Source organism: Microcaecilia unicolor, chromosome 13 (genome assembly GCF_901765095.1).
Source record: "Microcaecilia unicolor chromosome 13, aMicUni1.1, whole genome shotgun sequence".
Classification (NCBI taxonomy): domain Eukaryota; kingdom Metazoa; phylum Chordata; class Amphibia; order Gymnophiona; family Siphonopidae; genus Microcaecilia; species Microcaecilia unicolor.
Genome location: NC_044043.1, coordinates 79,859,121 through 79,881,849, shown reverse-complemented (window position 1 = coordinate 79,881,849; position 22,729 = coordinate 79,859,121). Strand labels below are relative to the sequence as shown.

Below are 22,729 nucleotides of genomic sequence, written 5' to 3'. Positions count from 1 at the left end.
CCCCCCGCCAGCTGAAGCGTTTGTCCCACGTTGGTCTCGCCGCATCGCCTACCATGCTCTTCTCAGTCGCGCCGTGCACGCTTGATTTAGTGACACTGCCCAGTTTCATTAAAATGAGCATGCACGGGGTGACTGAGAACAGATCAGGCAGGCAATGCGAGACCAGCGTGGGGACCCCCGCCAGCCAAGGTACCATCATGCGGTGGCGGCAGGGAGGCAGGCCAAAATGTGCCCCCCACTTTGGGCTCTGCCCCTCCCCCCACCATCGAGGTCTACCTATGCCCCTGGTTAGTGCTTACTGCAGCTTAGTAAAAAAGACCACTTAGTGCATACAAAATCAATTTTACATCCCTAAGCCTATAAATGAACATAAATACAATTAATTAGCACACATTAAAAAATCTTGATATGCATACAAAAGAGTTATTAAAACAAATGTGTAAAAAACTGAAAAACCTCTGAAAACTGGAAAAAAATATGGATAAAAAAATCTAAAAATGAATGGAAAATTTTTTGGATATGAATGTCCCTATCACATCTTTCTCAGCAGCATGAACTTGAAAGTTATGAAGAGGAACAAAACAAAAAGGCACAAAATTACAGGTTTAGGGTCCCTTTTACCCAAGGGCGGTAGGGATTGTGCCATTTCTGGTGTGCAATGATTTGGCCCTACCTCCAGGCTCACCCAGGAGCCCTGCGGTAGTTCTGGCTTTCCAGCGTGCCATTTCCGGTGCTAGAAAATACACTTTCATTTTCTAGCACTGGAGGGTGTGCCCGGTGGTAACTGGGCAGCACCGCGCACTGCCCAATTTTTTTGCTGGGTTACCGCCGGAGTTCTCACCGCCTCCTCAATAGGAGGCGGTAAGGGCTCCTACAGTAAACGGATGTGCGGCGATCTTTTCATTACCGCACTGCCATTTATTGCCTCCTGTGAAAAAAAGTCACTTTTACCAGAAGCGGTAAAAGTTAGCCTCGCTGCGCAACAATCCCATGTGCTGACGCCACTGTGGAGCACCTTTTACCGCTGTTTGGTAAAAGGGTCCCTTAGGATGTAACAAGTAAAGTGGCAGGTTTACTAAAGTACATTTAGGGGTCCTATTACTAAGCCGTGGTAAGTACTTACCGCAGCTAAAAACGTCTCAATGCAGGACATGCTCAGGCATTCTGTGGTAATTTTGGGATCGGCATGCGCCAGGGGCGTAGCCAGACTTCGGCAGGAGGGGGGTCCAGAGCCCGAGGTGAGGGGGGACATTTTAGCCCCCCTGGCGCCGCCGCCGCCCCCGCCATTGCTGAACCCCCCTGCCACCTACTTTGACCCCCCCTACCATTGCCGAACCCCCCTGCCAACAACTTTGAACGCCCCGCCATTGCCAGACCCCCCCTGTCGACGACCCTCTCGACCCCCCTCCCGCTGCCAGCCCACCATCGCCAACCCGCCATCGCCTACCTTTGCTGGCGGGGGACCCCAACCCCCGCCAGCCGTGGTCCTCTTCTTCCCAGTCCCGCGCAAGGCTTTGTTCTAGTCAGACGTCTTGCAGACGTCAGACTCACAGAAACAGAACGAAGCCTTGCAGATCAGCCAGGCTTCATTCTGTTTCTGTGAGTCTGACGTCCTGCACGTACGGTACAACGTGCAGGATGTCAGACTAGAACAAAGCCTTGCGCGGGATTGGGAAGAAGAGGACCTCAGCTGGCGGGGGTTGGGGTCCCCCGCCAGCAAACGTAGGCGACGGCGGGTTGGCGATGGGAGGGGGGGGTTCAGAGGGTTGTCGGCATGGGGGTCCAGGGGCAAATCTACGGGGGCCCAGGCCCCGGTGGCCCCATACTAGCTACGCCACTAGCGTGCGCTACCCACACGCTAAAAAAAAAATCTAATTTATTTTTAGCACTGTGGACAGGTCTGGGGGCAGAGAGTGGGTATGCTCTGTGCTAATTGTTTAGCGTAATTACATTGCCCCACACTAAGATGTGGTTAGTGCGTGAGTCTTTACCGTCTAGAAAATAGTTGTTGCTAGGGCTCACGTGTCCATCGTCACACGCAAATGGGTAAAAATGGCCTTAGTGTGCAGGAATGACCCCTGGAAGGATGTGCTAAGGCCTTTTACCACAGTTTAGTAGGGGCCCTAAAATTTTTGCACATACTGGGGCCCTCTTACTAAGGCATGTAGGCACCTATGCGCATACAACGTGTGTCAAATTGGAACTACCACCTGGCTACAACGTGCCCCGGGCGGTAATTCCGTTTTTGACGCGCATCCAAAACACATGGTCGAAATCTTCTACCACGTGGCGCTTACCCAGCGGTAATCGTCAGTGTGCGAGCGCTGACGATTACCCCCCCCCCCCCGGGTTAACGTGTGAGACCTTACCGCTAAGCCAGTGGGTGGAAGTAAGGTCTCAAGCCGAAAATGGACACACGCTGGTTTTAATTTTTGACGCATGTCCATTTTCGGCCACAAAAAAAGGTCTTTTTTGCAGGCGCGCTGAAAAATGGACCTGCGTGCGTCCAAAACATATGCCTATACCAGCACAGGCTATTTTTATCGGCACGCCTTAGTAAATGGGCCTCTGTGCCCTAAGGGGGTCTTTTACTAAATCTTAGTTTGAGTTATCTATAGCAGGGCCCATAGGAATAAAACGGGCCGTGCTGCAGATAACTCGAGCTAAGCTTTAGCAAAAGACCCCCTAACAGCATAAAATAATGCACAGTAAATGCAAAGGATGTGTGGTCAGCGTTTGGGGCAGGGGCGTAGCTAGGTGGAGCTACGGGGGCATGGGCTCCCGCAGATTTAGAGCTGGCCCCCCTGCTTTCACCCCCCCGCCGCTGACCCTCCCCCACCACATTTGATCCCCCCCCCCCCCCATCGCCGTCAGGTACCTTTGCTGGTGGGGGTCTCCGGCTGATCTGGGTTCTGTTTCTTTAGGAACGTGCAGGACGTCAGGACTCACAGAAACAGAATCCAGATCAGCGAACGCGCCGGACTCGGAGACTGGTGCTGAAGTTGACTTCAGCTGGCAGGGGTTGGGGACCCCTGCCAGCAAAGGTACATGGTGGTGGCGGGTTGGGGGGTCGAAAGGGACGGGGGAGGGGCGCCAGCGCCGGGGGGGGGTTCAAAAGTGGCAGGGGGTCGGCGGCTCTGGACCCCCTTCCGCCGAAGTCTGGCTATGCCCCTGGTTTGGGGACTTCACAAGTGACACTGCACAATAAGTGCAGTGCGCTAACTGCAACTTGTGGTCTACGCCCACTCTCTACACATGCCCACCTAGTTTTGCCCTCTAATGCATGCAGTTAACCTGCAAATTTAAGCACACTGTAATGCCACTGCTAGAGCAGTTGCCATGCTTGACTGATAACAGCTACTGTCTGCTAATTTGAGCAATTAGCCCCCTAATTCTATAAAAGTCGCCAGATATTGTGCGCAATTGAATGACGAGCAAATTAGAACCAATAATTGGCTCTTTAACAAGCAATTATTGGTATTAATTAAATTTCATTGGCATTTAGGTGCGTAAATTTAGGCACAGGATCAGCACCTAAAATCCACACGCGATCTGAAAACAGGGCACGGAAATGGTAGGGTCATAGGCATAACGGGGCGTTTCTAACATTAATACATGTTGTTCTAGAATAACAGGGCTGTGCGTCTAATATAGGTGTGTTCGTCTGCACCTTGTTTCAGCTGGTGCCAATGACCGCATCTAAAGTTAGGCGCAATTCCCAGTCATAAGCGCTATTCTATAAACTTTGCTTAAAGTTAAGCGCAGCCCATAGAATTGCACTATTTTAGTGCCAATTTTGGGGGAGCCATATATGGAATCTAGCCCTAAGGCGGCAATTCTGTAATTGGGTACCCCCTTTTAAGTGCCCCAGTGCATGCGTCCAAAACACACGCCTACACCAGCGCAGGCCATTTTTCATCGTATCTTAGTAAAAGGGCCCCTAAGTGCTGAATATTGGCTGACTCTGCCCTGGGAACACCTACAAAATAACTGGTTTCAGCTTGAGCGTTAGCTGGACATCTTTAGCAGCATTATCTGGTGTAGGGTCTTTTTTATCGAGCCGCAATAGCGGTTGCCGCACGGCAATGCCGAAGTGTTCGGACTTTTGTCAGCATTGCTGCACCAGGAACTGCTAGTGCGGCTTGAGAAAAGAGGCCCTAAGTGATGTGTTTTTAAAAATCCACTGAATATTAACCTAATTATGGAGTGAATTGGACAGATTTTACGCAGAGAGGTGTGGTAGCCATGTTAGTCCACTCTTAAAGGTTATCAATAGAAATCAAACAAAATAAAACATGGAAAAGAAAATAAGATGATACCTTTTTTATTGGACATAACTTAATACATTTCTTGATTAGCTTTCGAAGGCTGCCCTTCTTCGTCAGATCGGAAATAAGCAAATGTGGTAGCTGATAGTATATATAACTGAAACATCTCAATGACAGTCTTGCATTCAGGCCTGACACCCTTCCCATCCTTTCCCCTGCCCCCTGACGAAGAAGGGCAGCCTTCGAAAGCTAATCAAGAAATGTATTAAGTTATGTCCAATAAAAAAAGGTATCATCTTATTTTCTTTTCCATGTTTTATTTTGTTTTGATTTCTATTGACAGATTTTACCTAAGATTTTAAACCCTGCTAAGCTAACTGCTTTTACTACATTTTCTGGCAACAAATTCCAGAGTTTAATTTCCTTTATAGAATTGGTGCTTAAATATAAGCACACAGTTATATATTTATACCCACAGAAGAGAATTCAGTAAACGGCTCCCAAAGTTGGCTGCGCAAAGTTGGGCATCTCAGATCTGCACCTAAATTAATTACCTAATTAAGTGGTAACAATCAGTTATTAGTGTGAATTGGTAGTTATTAGGAGTTATACCCGCATCTACCCTGCACCCTATTCTATACCACGCATGCCTAATTTTCATGAGCACTTTGGCCATGGGAGTGGCACGGACAGGTCATGGACATTCCAAGAATGTAGCGGCAATGTTATAGAATACTTGAATTTCTGCACCTAACTGCCACTAATTGGGCACCAGCATTTTCACTAGCTTTTGACGGGTGTAAATGCTTATGCCCAATTTAGCACCAAAGTGCACGCTAAGGTAAAATTCTGTAAAAGGACTTTCCACGCAGAGCACCCTTGGCAGAATACTAGCTTGGTACAGATCATATTGGCACCATTTACTGAATTCCCCTTTTAGGGACAGATTCTATATATGGCGCCTAAAAAATCCACGCAGAAAACATTTCCCTTAAGCATATTCCCTTAACACTTGACCTTTAAATGCATCCATTCTGCAGCACCCAATTACCTCTCCACTCTCATCTCTCCCTATATTCCTCCCCGTGACCTCCGCTGGCTGGACAAATCTCTCTTGTCGTCCCCCTTCTCCTCCACTGCTAACTCGAGGCTTCGTTCCTTTTCTCTCGTGGCACCTTATGCCTGGAATAAACTTCCTGAGCCTGTACGTCTAGCTCCATCTCTACCTGTTTTCAAATCTATGCTGAAAACCCACCTTTTCACCGCTGCTTTTGGCTCCTAGCCACTACTCATTTGCCTCCCCCCTTGTTCCTTCTCACCCAGTACTTCCCTCGCCCTTAATTGTCTTGTCTGTTTGTATTATTTTAGATTGTAAGCTCTATTGAGCAGGGACTGTCTCTCTGTGTCAGGTGTTCAGCGCTGCGTGCGTCTGGTAGCGCTATACAAATGCTAATAATAATAATATTAATAATAACACTAGTATTAAGCCACCTTGATTATTGTAGGTGCAAAGAAATGCTTCAAAACAAATTACAAACTGCCTTGAATACAGCTGCAAGGCTGATCTATGGAAAATCGAGGTTCGAAAGTTCAAGGCAACTAAGTGAGAAACTACACTGGCTGCCCGTCAAAGACCGGATAACTTTTAAAATTTGCACCCTGGTGCATAAAATCCTCTACGGTGAAGCTCCAGCTTACATGGATAACCTTATCAACTTACCACCTAGGAACTCTGACAGATCATCTTGTTCGTACTTAACTCTCCATTACCCTACCTGTTCTGGCCTCAAGTATAAAGGCACTTACGCATCCACCTTCCCCTATGTTGGTGCTCATTTATGGAATGGATTACCTAAATCTGTAAAAACTACTCCCGATCATCTGACCTTGAGAAAAACCCTCAAGACCACCTTATTTGGAATAGCTTACGCAAAAGTCCTACCAATGCATCCATAACTACTGAACTGTAACTATCTTAACGACATCATCAACTCTGTTACCCCTTCCCCTTCTCTGTAATTACTCACTGATCTCTCCTACTTCCATGTACTTGATTGTTTGTGCCGGATTGATGTATGCCTTTTCAGACTGATGTAAGCCACATTGGGCCTGCCCGTGGTGGGGAAATGTGGGATATAAATGCTATAAATAAATAAATATTCCATAAGCGGTGCCTAGATTTAGGAGCGGTATATAGAATACGCTTAGTTGAGTTCCTAGAGCCTAAAACTATGTGTCTCCATTTACACCAATGAAAACATAAATCTCGCCATATAGATTTAGGCGCACGGGGCCATATTCTGTAACTACGCATGTAAATTTTGGAATTCTAATATAACATCCATTTCCCCGCCCATAACCATGCTCCTTTTTACCTGTGCATGTTAGGGAAGTTAGGCGCACTGTGTTATAAAATACACTTTGTGTTGTGTGCGTAAATTCTAATTATTGCCAATTAGTGCTCATTACTGCTTGTTAAATCTGTTATCAACGCTGATTAGCTTGTTAAGCCAATTAAGTTACACTTGTTGTTATAGAATATGCCTAGATTTCAGCTCAGATCTCTAGGCGCACGATATAGAATCTGGGTTGTTTTATGCTCTAAGAGTTCACACATTGCATGAACTGTTAATATAGCGCTATCAATGCAAATTAAAATTCACATTAAATACATCCTCTTGCTTAGTAAACAGGACCATATCTGTTTTGCAGAGGCATCCACTTGACTTTACTGCTCTTTCGCATTCCCCTGTGAAATAGACTTTCATTCAATTCCAGAGGACCTTGACAAACACATGAACACAGGTGTTTGTGCTTCAAATTACAACAATAGGCTGCTATCATACACAAGGATTGAACTCCAAGATTTTGTGGGTAAGCAATGTCACTAAACCAAGTGTATCCATGATAAAGCACCAAATTAATATTTGCTCTCTTGTTCCAGCTCAAATTATACATAGTTTAATTAGTTAGCTGAAACAGGTTTTCATGGTGAAGCACCCTTAATGAAAAATGCAAAATTATTGCTGTAATAAAAATTATCTGTTGTAATAGCATGAGTAGCTTTAATACGCTGGATAGTTTCATGAAGTTTAGATCCTTGTTGGTAACCTAAATTGCAGTCATGCAGGTTAATGCAATGTGTGAGACCAGATTTTCCAAAATCAATCACCTGCATCCTTATGTGCATCTATTTTGTATTTAATAATTTATTTGCTCAAATTAATTAAGGACTGCGCAGAGCTGAATGCAAATCAAATCAAATTGTTATGGTTTGGCTTAAAATCTGACTTGATTTCTGATTTTGTTTTGTCTTTTGACGCTGGTCTCTAATTAAAGGGTCGACAGGTCTTCTAGGGGGTCCTTTTACAAAGGCACGCTGAAAAATGGCTTGCGGAAGTGTAGGCGTGGGTTCTGGTTGCGTGCCGATCCATTTTTTAGCGTGCCTGTAAAAAAGGCCTCTTTTTTTTTTGCCAGAAATGGACGTGCGGCAAAATCAAAATTGCTGCGCGTCCATTTTGGGTCTGAGACTTTACCGCCAGCCATAGACCTAGCGGTAAAGAATCTAGGCGGTAATGACCTATGCGCGTCAAATGCCACTTGGCGCGAGTCCGTCACGCGTGCCAGAAAATAAAAATTATTTTTCAGACGCGTGTAGCAGACGCGTGCCAAAATTGAAATTACCACAAGGGCCACGTGGTAACCGGGCAGTAACTCCAATTTGGCGCACGTTCAGCGTGCATAGGTGCCTACACAGCTTAGTAAAAGGGGCCCTAGAATACTGGGGATAATTCTGGACTCTTCTTTAAGCACACAGCCTCAAGAAGATTTTTTAAGCTTAGGCAGTTACGTTTAGTTTCATCCTATTTTTACACTGACCATTTTAGAAGTTTGGTTCAATTCCTAATCTTTTCTCACTTGGACTACTGCAACTCTTTGCGGGTTCCTTTTACTAAAGTGCGCTGAAAAATGGCCTGCGGTAGTGTAGGCGCATGTTTTGGCCACGTGCGGAATCATTTTTCAGCGCACCTGTTAAAAATACTTTGGGGGGGGGGCTGAAAGTGGACGTGCGGCAAAATGAAAATTGGTGCACCTCCATTTTGGGTCTGAGACCTTACTGCCAGCCATTGACTTAGCGGTATGGCCTCACACGCAGTGATGGTCAACGCGCGTTCAAATGCCAATTACTGTCTGCTTGACAGAAAATTAAAGTATTTGCTGACACGTGTATCGAACGCGCGTCAAAAAATGAAATTACAGCCCGGGCCACATGGTAACCGGGTGGTAACTCAGCTTAGTGAAAGGGCCCCTGTATTTAGATACTTAGGGGCCTTTTACAAAGGCGTGTTAGGCTCCACGTGCGTGCAGCATGCACAAAAATGAGACTACCTCCAGGCTACTGTGCCCCCTGGCGGTAATTTCAGATCTGCCGAGCACCCATAACTCCTGGATGATTTATTTATTTATTTCCTCCCATGTCTGGCGTTTCTGGTGGTAATCGGCAGTTGGCGCATGCCGACTGTCACCGCATGTGTAGCGCATGAGCCCTTACCGCTAAATGAATGGATGTTGTTAGGGGCTCAGGCCAGTTTTAGGCGCGTGCTGGTTTCAGATTTATCGCATGCCCTTTTCCCGTGCCATTTTTAAAAAAAAAGCCCCTTCTTGCAGACACGGTAAAAACTGTCCGCACCCAAAACATGCACCTACATCGCCACAGGCCACATTTTACTGCAGCTTAGTAAAAGGACCCCTTAGGGCCTCTTTTATCATGCTGCAGTCAGTGACGTAGTTCCGTGGGGCCCTGCCGACAATCCCCTTGAACCCCCCTCCTGCCACCAACCCTCCCACGCCGTCACCGCCCGCCCCGCCGCCACATCAGGTACCTTGTTTGCTGGCGGGGGTCCCAGAACCCCACCAGCTGAAGAGTCTTCTTCAGCGCCAGAGTAGCGCCTTCGTTCAACGAAGTTCCTGGTGTGATCAAGCTGTTTCTGATGCTTTACGTCCTGCACCGTGCATGTAGCCCCGTGCAGGACGTAAGGCGTCAGAAACAGCTGATCACACCAGGAACTTCGTCGAACGAAGGCGCTACTCCGGCGCTGAAGAAGACTCTCTTCGGCTGGTGGGGTTCGGGGACCCCCGCCAGCAAACAAGGTATCTGATGCGGCGGCGGAGCGGGTGGCGACGGCGGTGGAGGGTTGGTGGCGGGAGGGGGGTTCAATGGGTTGTCGGCAGGGGGGGTCCAATGTGGCGGCGGCGGCTTCTGGGGGGGCGGGGGGGGAGGCAGCTAAACAGTGCCCCCCCCCCCCCACCTTGGGCTCTGCCCCCCCCCCCTCCCGGTGAGGTCTGGCTATGCCCCTGGCTGCAGTAGTAGCTCCCCGTGCAGTTATGGTGATAAATCCCATTGACTTTGAATGGGCTTCTTTGGCATTGCTATGTCGGAACCACTAACGCGGCTTGATAAAAGATGCCCTTAGTCAAAATCAATGTTAAAGCTGCAATTAATCCAAAATACTGCAGCTAAGCTGATGTTTGGTTAACCAAAGGTTCATCATGTGACGCCTGTGTTGTTTCAACAGCACTGTTCACTGCTAAACTAGAATTGTTTTTAAGGTCTGCTGTTTGATTCATAAAATGTCGATCGGCTATTCTCCAGAGAGTCTTTCTAATTTAGCTCAATGAATTGGCACTTCCAAATATGGTCATAATGAAGACCGTTTAATATAGACTTTTCCACCTGTAAAAAACATTCGACTTGGCGACCCAAAAACGGCGTAAAGAATTCCTTAAACTACGCCCAAAAATACAACAGTTGGGCGCTCTTTGTTGGTTAAACTTCCCATGTAAATGTGTAGTTAAATTGAATTCGGTTAAATATATATTCTTTGACCCTATTCAATTTGACTCTTTCTTGGGTGCAAAAATTGCCCTGTTACCTTCTGTACAGTTAAGACAAATAATTACATCAACTCCGTGATTAAATAGGTACTCCTAGAACTCCCTCTCATTCCTTAGTTCCTTATAGAAAGAATTTGCAATTTATTCTTTATAATTTCCTGAACATTGTGGTTTGCCTCCTATATTGTGGACTATAGATGAATGACTTAATGTGATTTAAAATGTCATCTTATATTGTAAACCTATTTTCTTAAGTAATATGTTATCCTTTCATTTTATTATTTCAATGTAAGATGAGAATTATGGAATTACTTTTTTTGTTAATTTTTCTTTTCCTTTGTTAATGCATCTTTGCCAAGCAAGATTTAGTCTTGTAATTATTGTAAATTGTAAAAAATAAAATTAAAAAAAAAAAAAAACATTCAACTTAAGTCGTTCAGGGGTCCTTTTACCAAGGTGCACTGAATAATGGCCTGCGGTAGTGTAGATGCGTGTTTTGGGCGGTCGCGGAATTATTTTTAGCGTTTCTACAAAAAAACGCCACTTTTTGCCGAAAATGGACACTTTTGGAAAATGAAAATTGCCGTGCGTTCATTTTGGGTCCGAGGCCTTACTGCAAAAAATTGACCTAACGGTAAGGTCTCACGCAATGGCTGGGCGGTAATGGTCTACGCGCGTCAGAAAGTAAAAAAATACTTTTCAGACGCGTAGAGCGGACATGCGCCAAAATTGAAATTACCGCAAGGGCCACGCGGTAACCGGGCGGCAACTCTCATTTAGCGTACGTTGGGCGTGCATAGGCGCCTACGCGGCTTAGTAAAAGGGCCCCTCAGAGAAACTTTGGAATTCTCTGCCATTCTTGGCACATCTTCTGTACACTGCCAAAAGTGTAAGGTACCGTGGTTAATAATTATTTAAAATAAATAAATGATCTTAATGCTGACAAAGGAGCAGAAAACAAAACATCAAATCATCCTAACAAAAACAGAGCCCTGTTAGTTTCTGGACCTGACAAAGACCTCACCATTAATCAAGACACTATTAGGTAGAAGATTCCAGAATACAGGAACTACACTATGACCACATGATAAAAAGCTGGCTGTAAGGACACTGGACATAGTAGTGAAAGAGAAAAACACCAGAATAACATCACAGATCACAAAGGTTGACAATGGGATTGAGAATCAACACGAACGTACCTAAATCTGCACTACACAAGCTGCAAAGGACTCAAATACAAATCAACTTACGCGTCCAGTTTTTCCTACATAAGCACACAACTGTGGAACGCATTACCAAAAGCCTTGAAAACTACGAACGACCACCTAAACTTCCGGAAAACACTCAAAACTAACCTGTTTAAAAAGGCATACCCTACCGATCCAACATAAATGCCTGATCTCTGCAACACAACAAAACTAAAGTACGTAATGGACATAACTCAACTCTTCCGTTGTACGATTCCCTAGTGTGGCTGTGCCACATGGACTTTATCTTACCACCACCTCACTTTGTATTTGTTTACACCGGAGTCTGTAACGCTTCTCCGGTACTATGTAAGCCATATTGAGCCTACAAATAGGTGGGAAAATATGGGATATAAATATAATAAATAAATAGATAAAATAAATAAATAAATAAATGCGTTAAACCTTATTTTAGACAGCCAGCATTTACATGTGTTTATCTGCAGTACATGCAGATTGCAAGAAGGTGTGGTTTAAGTGGGGCATAGGCAGAGCTAGGGCAGAACTAATATCTATACATGTATTCCCCATTTCAAAATGGAAATGAATGTGTATGTTCCAGTATATCAATATCAGGGTTTACAGCTATTTCTTTGCATGTTTAGGCCAGCCCATATCAGGAGGGATTTAGGAAGTTGTCCCTCTTATTCCACGATACTTATTTCCCCATCCAATTTGAAAATAAATAAGAATTGAGGAAATTGGCATTGTAAGTGTCAGTCTGCAAAATGGCAGACAAAGACACATAATTGGAGGAATAAACTAGTGGTTGGAGCACTGGACTGAGAACAAAGGATCCCACTGTGATCTTGGGTAAGTCACTTGAAGCCAGATCCAATAAATGGCACCAAAATATGGGCTGAGAACGCAACAAGGCAAATGGTCCACAAGATCCAATATGGAAGAAAGAAAAGAAGACCATATGAAGAAAACCAGCCTTTATTACCATTTCTGGCTCCCGGTTTTAAACCAGTTCACCCAACATGGCCATGTTTCGCCAAAAAAGCTGCTTCAGGGGTGGATGGATACTGCGAACATATGCATGCTGGTATTAGTAATCAAACAAGTTCAAAGCATAAGGGAACAAATATCTCTCTATATAAAACACACCTCCAACGTTCCATTGAAGCCTCACTTTCTCAACGTTCGAAAGTGAGGCGGCTGAGACCACTTTTTTGCTCCATAAGTGTCTGCCCCGCCCACGCGTCAAACGTGATGATGCAGGGGGCGGAGCAATGACACTCATGCAGCAAAAATGATGCCCCCCCGGCGCAACAACATGGCCCCTCCGCGCTGCCCCACCCCCAAAGCTGCAGAATGCAGGAGGTGCAACCCCCCCCCCCCCACAAGCCACCCACCGTCGCGTTGCTTTGCCGGCGGGGGACACGAAACCCTGCCAGCACAAGTCCTATCTGCTGACTACTGCGTGATCTTCGGCGTTGCAAGCCTCTGCAGGCAGGAGTGCTGTGCGTCTGACGTCCTGCAAGTGCAGGACGTCAGACGCACACAACCCCGCCCTGCACAGGCTACCAATGCTGAAGATCGTTGGAGTCAGTCAGACTGAGACAACACAGGACTTCTGCTGGCGGGATTTTGGGTCCCCCGCCAGCAAAACTACGCGATGGTGGGTGCGATGGCGATGATGGGTGGGAGGCCGGCGGCCGGCTGCATCGCGGTGGGTGGGATGGCGGCGGGGGGGGGGTGCATCACGTGGAGGAGGCGCTAAGCAGGATCTCCCCCCCCCCAAAACAGAACTATATGGCAGCCCATGGAGGGATGAGGTGTTGGGTCTGGCTGGCTGGAGGGAAAGCATAGGAAGGGCAGGAGCTTTTGGGGGTGGCAGGAGGGGATCAGGGGATTTTGAAGAGAATCAGAGTTATGCAATTTTGAGCTGTCCTAATTTAACCCAGTGACCAATGTGGGTGGTCAGTGCTGAACATCATTGGCACTGCATAAACTACAGTGGCTGCCCAGTACTGTCCACAGCGCCCCCCCCCCCCCCCACCTCCCCAAAAGTCTCTTAAGCAAAACTTCAGACACAAGGAGGGGGAGGATGAGGGCCGGAAGAGGTCCAGAGACCACAGATGGAGGCGGGGGAGGGGGTCCTCACAGCACAGACGAAGGGGGACGGGGGATCCACAGCCCTGACAGGAGGGCAGCAGGGAGACATAAGAGGAGGAGGAGGGGAACACTGACCAGACAGAGAGATGAGGGATCCTGCGACAACACAGTGGCACAGGCAGACGGAGGGGGTTCTCTCATTCTGTGTCTCTCTCACTCTCAAACACTGTCTACAACACACGCTATGTCTCACACTGGATCACATTCACTATGTGTCACACAGTCACTCTCAAACACTCTCATACACTCTCGCTGTGGCTCACATATCCACTCAAAACACACTGTCAATCTCACACACAAACACTCTCTAACAGACACACTTGCAGCCACAAACATTCAATCTGTCTCTCTCACATAGTCACTCTCACACAAACTCTCTCAAACATACACACTCCGAGGAAAACCTTGCTAGCGCCCGTTTCATTTCTGTCAGAAACGGGCCTTTTTTACTAGTTAAACATTAAAACAAAGAAAGAGCATATACATAGCCTTTGTAAAAGGACCCCTTAATGACTGATTGTTTGGGTCAATATCTCTAAATGGGTTAGCTTTGTGCATACCATAACAGTAACGAACCTCATTCCTAAACCAAGGTATTTGGACTATGATCTCAGTCTCTCAAATTTACTGCTAATGCTTGGAGAAACGTATGCGCATGCGCTTTGTACTTATTTTGTATTTATTTATTTAATTTTAAAAAATGTATGTTCTGCATTATTTTACAATTCTAAGCAGCTTACAACAATACATACACAATGGGCTAGATTCTATATATGGCACCTGAAAATCCCACGCCTAGACGTATGCTGTAAAGTACGCCCACATTTTATAGAATAGGCTTAAATATCCACATGGTACATAGAATACGCCGCGTGCCTCTCCACATGACAAATATAGTCGCGGCCATTTATGCCATATTTTACTTGGTGTAAATCCCAATGCCCAAATTAGGCACAGAGCAAATGCATGCTATAACAATGTGCACAGATTTTAGAAATGCCCACGCCCCGCCTGTGGCCACACCCCCTTTTCAACTGTGCAATTTAGAATTTAAGTGCACCACATTATAGAATACACCAGCCCCCCTGTTTACTAAGCCATCCTGGTGGCTACCGTGCGGCAATGCCAACGTGGCCCATTCAAAGTGAACAGGCCATGTCGGAATTAGCACTCGGTGGCCACTAGCGTGGCTTAGTAAACAGTCTGCTTAGCGAGTTGTGCACATAAATCTTAATGAATGCTAATTAGTGCTGATAATTGCTGGTTAACATCCAATTAACAGTGCTGATTAGCTAGTTAACCAATTAAATTACGTGCATTGTTTATAGAAGACGCTTCGATTTCCACACAGAACCAATTTAAGTGCACCACATTATAGAATACACCAGCCCCCCTGTTTACTAAGCCATCCTAGTGGCTACCGTGCGGCAATGCCAACGTGGCCCATTCAAAGTGAACGGGCCATGTCGGAATTAGCACTCGGTAGCCACTAGCGTGGCTTAGTAAACAGTCTGCTTAGCGAGTTGTGCACATAAATCTTAATGAATGCTAATTAGTGCTGATAATTGCTGGTTAACATCCAATTAACAGTGCTGATTAGCTAGTTAACCAATTAAGTTACGTGCGTTGTTTATAGAAGATGCTTCGATTTCCACACAGAAATTAAGGCGTGATATATAGAATCCCGGGGAATATCATGAAGTTAAAAAACAATTATCGACATACTCCACACAACATAAAATTACAATGTTGCCATAAATATTGCTATGTGCATGTTTATCTAGATAGGGTAGAGGCACCCCCTAGGGTGAAGCAGTGGAGGGTTAGCATTTATAGACATACATAATAAAAGTATCTGTACATGCATAAATTACCATGGAAAATTTGTGTGTATCAAACATCTGCCCCCAGATTCTAGAAGCGGTGACTAAAGTTCCGTGCGCAAATCATCACACGTAACCAATTTGTGCGTGGAATTTAATTGGTTAACAAGCCAATTGGCACCGATAATTGGATGTTTTATCAAGCAATTATCGGCACTAATTTGGACTAATTAGAGATTTACACACATAACTCGCTAAGCACATTCTATAAAGTGATGCGCATAAATCAGACCGCGTGGAGCTGAAAAGAGGGCATGGCCATGGGAGGGGCATGAGCAGTTCATGAGCGTTGCAAAACGTATGCACAGTGTTATAGAATAGAACCAGAGAATATGCCCGATCTGTGTCTAAATTAGTCATGTGCTTTTTTACACCAGGTTTTGGTTGGTGTAAATGGCCACGACTAAATCGCAGGGATGGGCACTACGTGTATTCTATAAACCGGGCCTAACTTTAGGCAAGGTTATAGAATAGTGTTGTGCGGTTTCTTTCGGCACCAATATTTTAGGCACCATATATAGAATCTAGTCCCAGGTGTATCAGAGGCAAATGGCACCTTTTAGACTAACCCAATGCTACCTGCCTCTTTCATTTCTGTTACCTTGGTCTAAAGCACAAGACAGGAAAAATCCTCTACGACAACAAAACACAGCAGGCAGAAGTAGAGGCTGACCAAAGACGAATCACCACAGGAGATATAAATCCAACAGTCTTTATTGTTATGCTTAAAAGAAGGACCCGACTCGGGCCGTGTTTCGCCGCGCACAAGCGTCTGCTTCAGGGGTCAAACAATAAACTCCCGATTGAAGCACAGGACCACAGTCCTGCTATGGTTTAAAGCTGTAGACCTTACCCAAATGCTGTGGCGGTCAAAGCAAACGGACAAACTTCTTACAATGACTGTAGGAGCCAAATTCGCCAAACCTGTGCTTCAATCGGGAGTTTATTGTTTGACTCCTGAAGCAGACGCTTGTGCGCGTCGAAACACGGCCCGTGTCGGGTCCTTCTTTCAAGCATAACAATAAAGACTGTTGGATTTATATCTCCTGTGGTGATTCGTCTTTTGCCTGCTGTGTTACCCTGGTCTAACATGGCCAAGCCTAGTACAGTTTTAAAAGGTATAAATAGGTAAATTACAAATTCCCTGATGTAATTTTCAAAACAGAAGGAAAGAATCATTTTCTTATTAATAGTTTACATGCACTTATATGTCTGATTTGACATACCCGACTTGTTATGTCATGCAGCTTAACTTAGAAACTTTAGCCCATCATCCTCAAAATTCCTTACCAGTTTTTTAAGACAAGGGTTGTAATCAGAGCTGCAATGACCATGATTAGGGACACTGTGATGGTTATAATCTGATGTACTGCCAGACCTGTCAAAAGAGAGAAAAGAGAAAAGAAAAAAACATGGCTTAATGGCCAGATCACTACTAGACATTTAGCTTAGACCTAAGGAGCTAGATGGTTGCAACTGATTTAACAGCAAGACCTATGAACAGGTCTATCTGAGATGAGCTGGTCGTTTCACTTCTGTTGCTGAACATGAGATCAGAAACACTTTTTGTGTTCTCATTTGGTGTACAAGGGGTTAAATAGACACGAAAACTTAATTATCCCTCTCATCATAGGCAGTGGTGTAGGGTGAGCAACTGAAGCCATTGCCCAACCAATATTTTGCCCAACACAGTACCAGTCACTAGAGAGTTTGGAAGCAGGGTTGGAGATTGGTTTGTTTTCTCTTGCCCCACATCATTAGAAAACCTTTAGTCCAAGCAGAGTTTCAAAAAGTCTTCCAGGAACAACGAAGTTTGAATGAATTCAACAAAAATAATTTAAAACCTCTCATAGCTGTAATTTTTCACCTGAAACTTTGAATCTTTCCTTTTGGCAGGTCAAACGATTGTCAATTATTGCTCTGATTTTTTTTTTTTAATCCAGTTAGGGCTTTTTATCTGTTCAGTTGTGGTTAATAATGTTCACACTAAACCATGGATCGGACTCAGCTGCTATGCCATAAGAGCCCGACAATAGTCCCTGTCTCCCTAAATAACCATTACATATCACTTCTGTAATGTTGTTTTCCCGTGTCAGTCATTCCAACTAATAATCGTATCTCTGATGTTGCACTATGCCGGTGATGAGCCAGAGTGCCAGTGAAAAATATTTTTCCCGTTGATAGTTTGATGCATCATTTTTAATTATGTTTTGAAATATCAAACACTCATTTCTGAAGCTCAGTATGTTTTGTGATCGTTCATGGGGGCTGTAGTTATAATGAATTGCTTTTGCTGGCTGCTACCCAGAGACATTCTCTAACAAACAGATGCTACACCTCACCAAGTATCTTCCTGATGGGAGAAATATTTATTGAGTTGACAAACAATGCTTGTATGATGAGGAAAAAAAAAGATAATTTTCTAAGGAAATTTGCCTGCATGAAGACCCTGAAGGTTTTCTACCTTGAGTCCCGAGAATAGAACCAGAAGTTTTAAGAAGCACGTCCAAACAATTTTGCTATATCCCTCACTGATTGGAGTTTATAATAAAGGTTTTGCTGGATCAAGTAAGAGGTGAGGCATGAGCTATAGTTTTGGACAAAAACAGATGTTCAACGAGAAGAAAAATCTGTTTCCAAACATCTGCCTAAGTAATAAGCAATACTCTGATAGCCTGTAATTGTACAAAGTCAACAGGAAGGTCAACCAATCATTTATCTCCAAGTCTTCAATTTCTAATCTCTCTCTATCTCTATCTCTCTCTTTATTTATTTATACACATGGGGTAAATCCTCTAAATAGTACCAAAAAATAGTGCTTTGTGCTATTCTATAAATGGCACTCAATAGAATAGTGATTAGGACCAGGAATAGAATAGTGGTTAGCACCAGGGACCATGACCGGTTTTAGGCATGACCATTTACGCCAACTGAACCCTGGTATAAATCCTCATGCCTAAATTAGGCAACAAAAATGATAAAGAGGATGGGACGACTTGCTTATGAGGAAAGGCTAAAGCGGCTAGGGCTCTTCAGCTTGGAGAAAAGGCGGCTGAGGGGAGATATGATAGAGGTCTATAAAATAATGAGTGGAGTTGAACGGGTAGATGTGAAGCGTCTGTTCACGCTTTCCAAAAATACTAGGACTAGGGGGCATGCGATGAAGCTATAATGTAGTAAATTTAAAACGAATCGGAGAACATTTTTCTTCACTCAACGTGCAATTAAACTCTGGAATTCGTTGCCAGAGAATGTGGTAAACGCGGTTAGCTTAGTTGGACGGCTTCCTAAAGGAAAAGTCCATAGACTGTTATTAAATGGACTTGGGGAAAAATCCACTATTTCTGGGATAAGCAGTATAAAATGTTTTGTACTTTTTTGGGACCTTGCCAGGTATTTGTGACCTGGATTGGCCACTGTTGGAAACAGGATGCTGGGCTCGATGGACCTTTGGTCTTTCCCAGTATAGTAATACTGTAATGCATGCTAGGTAATTATGCTTAAGCATAAAATAAATACCATGCATAAATGCACACACGGTATTTAGAATACACTTAGGCATAGTTCATGCAACTGAATATATGTGTGTCCACTTATGCCAACGGAAAGCTGGTGTAAATCCCTTTGTATAGATTTATGCGCAGTGGCCCATAGTTTATAACAACGTGCATAGATTTTGGAACACCCACAAAATGCCCATTTCCATGCCCCTAGGCATGCCCCTTTTTGCCTGCGTGCGTTAGAATTTAGGCACAGTACATTACAGAATACGCTTAGCAATGTATGCGCGTAAATTCGAAATTTTGCCAATTAGTGCTCATTATTGCTTGTTAAGCAAGTACTTTACCCCTCGAACTGTTCTGAGGGGGATCCTGGAGATGGGGTGGTCATATTTACGCATTATTAAATTATCATTAATTAATGTTGTACCAAAGGGATATTGAGACAACAATCAACATGATCCCTAGGAAAGCAGCAACAATGGCTTTTTGGAACAAAGCTTCAGATTTTGCTATAGCAAATTATTGGATTATTTTTCACCCCCATAGGTTCATCTGTGCTGCTGTGGTTTAACGGTACCTCTGGTAGGCATAAAAAGCTGCTTTCCATTGTGAAAAAGTACAAAAAGAGCTCATGGAAAATGGTATCTTCTTGGAAAACTACACAGACAACTTGGACAAAATATAGCCTATCGGCTGAATAAGTCAAATACTTCAAAATCTTAAACCATGACAGTTAAATGGGAGAGTAGGAAGGTCATCACTGACAGGTCTTATTCACTAATATATTTACTGACAAAGGTTTCTTGGTAATAATAGATTGCACAGTAGGATTTTTCCCCACTCAGGTTAGACAGAATAAAGAACAGACCAGCAAGAAGAATTCAGACTGAAGGCATCAGCCACAGAATATAAATGCACTGGAATCATGGATCTAGATGGGAGAGATTTCAAAGGTCAAGACAGCATTCATCTGCTAAAGAGAATGGAAGGTTTTCTGTCAGGTAAAGGGTACATCTATATCTGCATTTTTTGATTATGTTTGCTTGTTTGATGTTTATTTATAAACATTTTTTTTTTATTTGAAAAGCTCTCCTATGTCGCAATGCTGATATTAGCCCTCTCCTCAAGTCACTTCATTGGCTCCCTATCTGTTTTCACATACAGTTCAAACGCCTCTTATTGACTTACAAGTGCATTCACTCTGCAGCTCCTCGGTACCTCTCCACTCTTATCTCTCCCTACACGCCTCCCTCAGGAACTCCGTTCACTGGGTAAATCTCTCTTATCTGCATCCTTCTCCTCCACCACTCTCCAGTCTCCGTTCCTTTTATGTTGCTGTACCATATGCCTGGAATAGACTTCGTGAGCCGGTACATCAAGCTCCATCTCTGGCAGTCTTCAAATGTAGGCTAAACGCCCACCTTTTTGATGTCGCCTTTAATTCTCACTTGTTCAGTACCCATATTTTATCATTCCCACCTTAGTAATTCCCTTATCTCTTATTTGTCCTGTTCATCTGTCCTAATTAGATTGTAAACTCTGTCAAGCAGGGACTGTCTCTTCATGTTCAAGTGTGCTATGCTGCGTATGTCTAGTAGTGCTATGGAAATGATAAGTAGTAGTAGTAGCAGTTTTGGGGATTCCAGAATCTTGCTACTCTTTGGGATTCCGGAATCTTGTTGCTCTTTGTCCTTATCCCTTATTTGTCCTGTTTGTCTGTCCTAATTCGATTGTAAGTTCTGTCGAACAAGGACTGTCTCTTTATGTTCAAGTGTACAGCACTGCATACATCTAGTAGCGCTATAGAAATGATAAGTAGTAGTAGCACTCTCCTCTAAGTATCAAAAAGATCCTTGGCTGGGTCACTGTATCTGCAGTAGAACTTGCCTTAACTGGACTTGTCTTATTTGTGATTCAATTTGCAGAGCTTCAAGCTTGATAACGTGCCTTTGCAAGCTCTATGGTCATGTCCTGAATGATCATAATAAACTAATAATCCACCTTTACTCTCAAAATTCAATAGTGTATATTGCACACGAACAAGACCTTACCAGTCATGTTAAATTGCTTCTAAGCCTCGCTGATCTTATTCTAAACACAGCAAAATTTTAATTGGAATGAAAGGGCAATCATCTCTCGGCTGTTTTCTGGACAAAGCTCTTTGCTTGGAGAGCAAGGCAGGCAAAAAGTTCCAGCCTGGACTTGCAGATATTTCATTTCATTTATTCATTGAAAGCCCAATCATCTGAAGTAAAACGATTGTAAATGGAGTCCATCGATTAAAAATATGAAAGGCCTCAGGAGCCCTTTTACGGAGTGGCAGTAAGCCCAACGTGGGCTTACCGCTTGTTCTTCCGGGACTACCGCAAGCCCAACACGGCTGCTGGTGGTAGTCCCACCCCGAGCGTGCATCGTTTCCAGGGGAAAAGAAAACCCCCATAAATGGCTTGTGTGGCGGTAACCCAGCGGTAATCAGGCATCGGTGGGTGACGGTAAGGGCTCCCCACTGTATGGCCACATGGTCAGAGTTCCCTTAACGCATGACCATGTGTGTCTGGGGGCTTTTTATTTGCTGCGGTAAAAAGGACCCTGGTGCGTGGGAAAAACAGCTAACGCAGGGTCCTTTTTCCCACAGCTTGGTAAAAGGACCCCTCAATTAACAAGCAGTGCTGAGGTTTTGCAATTGCAGTGTGGTAATGACAAAAAAGTTTAGACCCCCCAGTCTGACTATTGAAAAGATAAGTTCTTCAAAAAAAATTTAAATTTAAATGAAAATCAATAAATATTAGGAATAAAGCCGATGCTAACTTCATTGCATTGAAAAAAATTTTGGTAATGGGCACCGCTGAGGCTAAAAGTTGAAAAATATACATAAATGTTGTATAAACTTAGAAAAGTAAGAGGGCGAGTCAAAGATGGGTGCTGGCATTTACACCGAGTTTCAGCTGGCAAAAATACTGGCATCCAATGTTTGGCACAGAAATGGGTTCCTTCCAAGCGCTATTCTACAAGTTCCTTCTAAGTGTTATTCTACAAATGATGCTCAACCCAGAGTGCTGTTTATAGAACAGAACTCCATGTCGATTTTTTTCTGGTGCCAAAATCTCAACATCATTGATAGAACGCCCCCCATGCCATTTGTGTACGTCCTTATATACTCCTCACCGGCCTCCCACTTAGCCATCTATCCCCCCTTCAATCTGTTCAGAACTCTGCTGCACGTCTCATATTCCGCCAGAACCGATATACTCATATCACCCCTCTCCTCAGGTCATTTCACTGGCTTCCGATCAGATACCGCATTCAATTCAAGCTTCTCCTTCTTACCTACAAATGCACTCAGTCTGCTGCCCCTCACTATCTTTCTACCCTCATCTCCCCTTACGTTCCCGCCCGTAACCTCCGTTCACAGGATAAATCCCTCCTCTCAGTACCCTTCTCCACCACCGCCAACTCCAGGCTCCGCTCATTCTGCCTCGCCTCACCCTATGCTTGGAACAACCTTCCTGAACCCTTACGCCAAGCCCCCTCCCTGCCCGTCTTCAAGTCTTTGCTTAAAGCCCACCTCTTCAATGCTGCGTTCGGCACCTAACCCTTACCGTTCAGTGAATCCAGACTGCCCCAATTTGACTGCCCCGATCGGACCGACCGTTCACTTGTCTATTAGATTGTAAGCTCTTTGAGCAGGGACTGTCTCTCTTTGTTAAATTGTACAGCGCTGCGTAACCCTAGTAGCGCTCTAGAAATGTTAAGTAGTAAAATAATGTTTAGGCATCCTGCTAGCACTTATCCACATAACTGTACACTTACCC

General features: G+C 44.5%; 1 protein-coding gene across 1 annotated transcript in view; it reads right to left on the bottom strand.

The window, feature by feature from the left end:
* Positions 1 to 22,729, bottom strand: part of LOC115482407 (adherens junction-associated protein 1-like) — a 197,916-nt gene that overhangs the window by 22,109 nt on the left and 153,078 nt on the right. Inside the window, exon 3 of the mRNA XM_030222154.1 lies at positions 16,705 to 16,792. Within this exon, the coding sequence (XP_030078014.1) occupies positions 16,705 to 16,792 (88 nt within the window). The remainder of the gene's footprint in view (positions 1 to 16,704; positions 16,793 to 22,729) is intronic.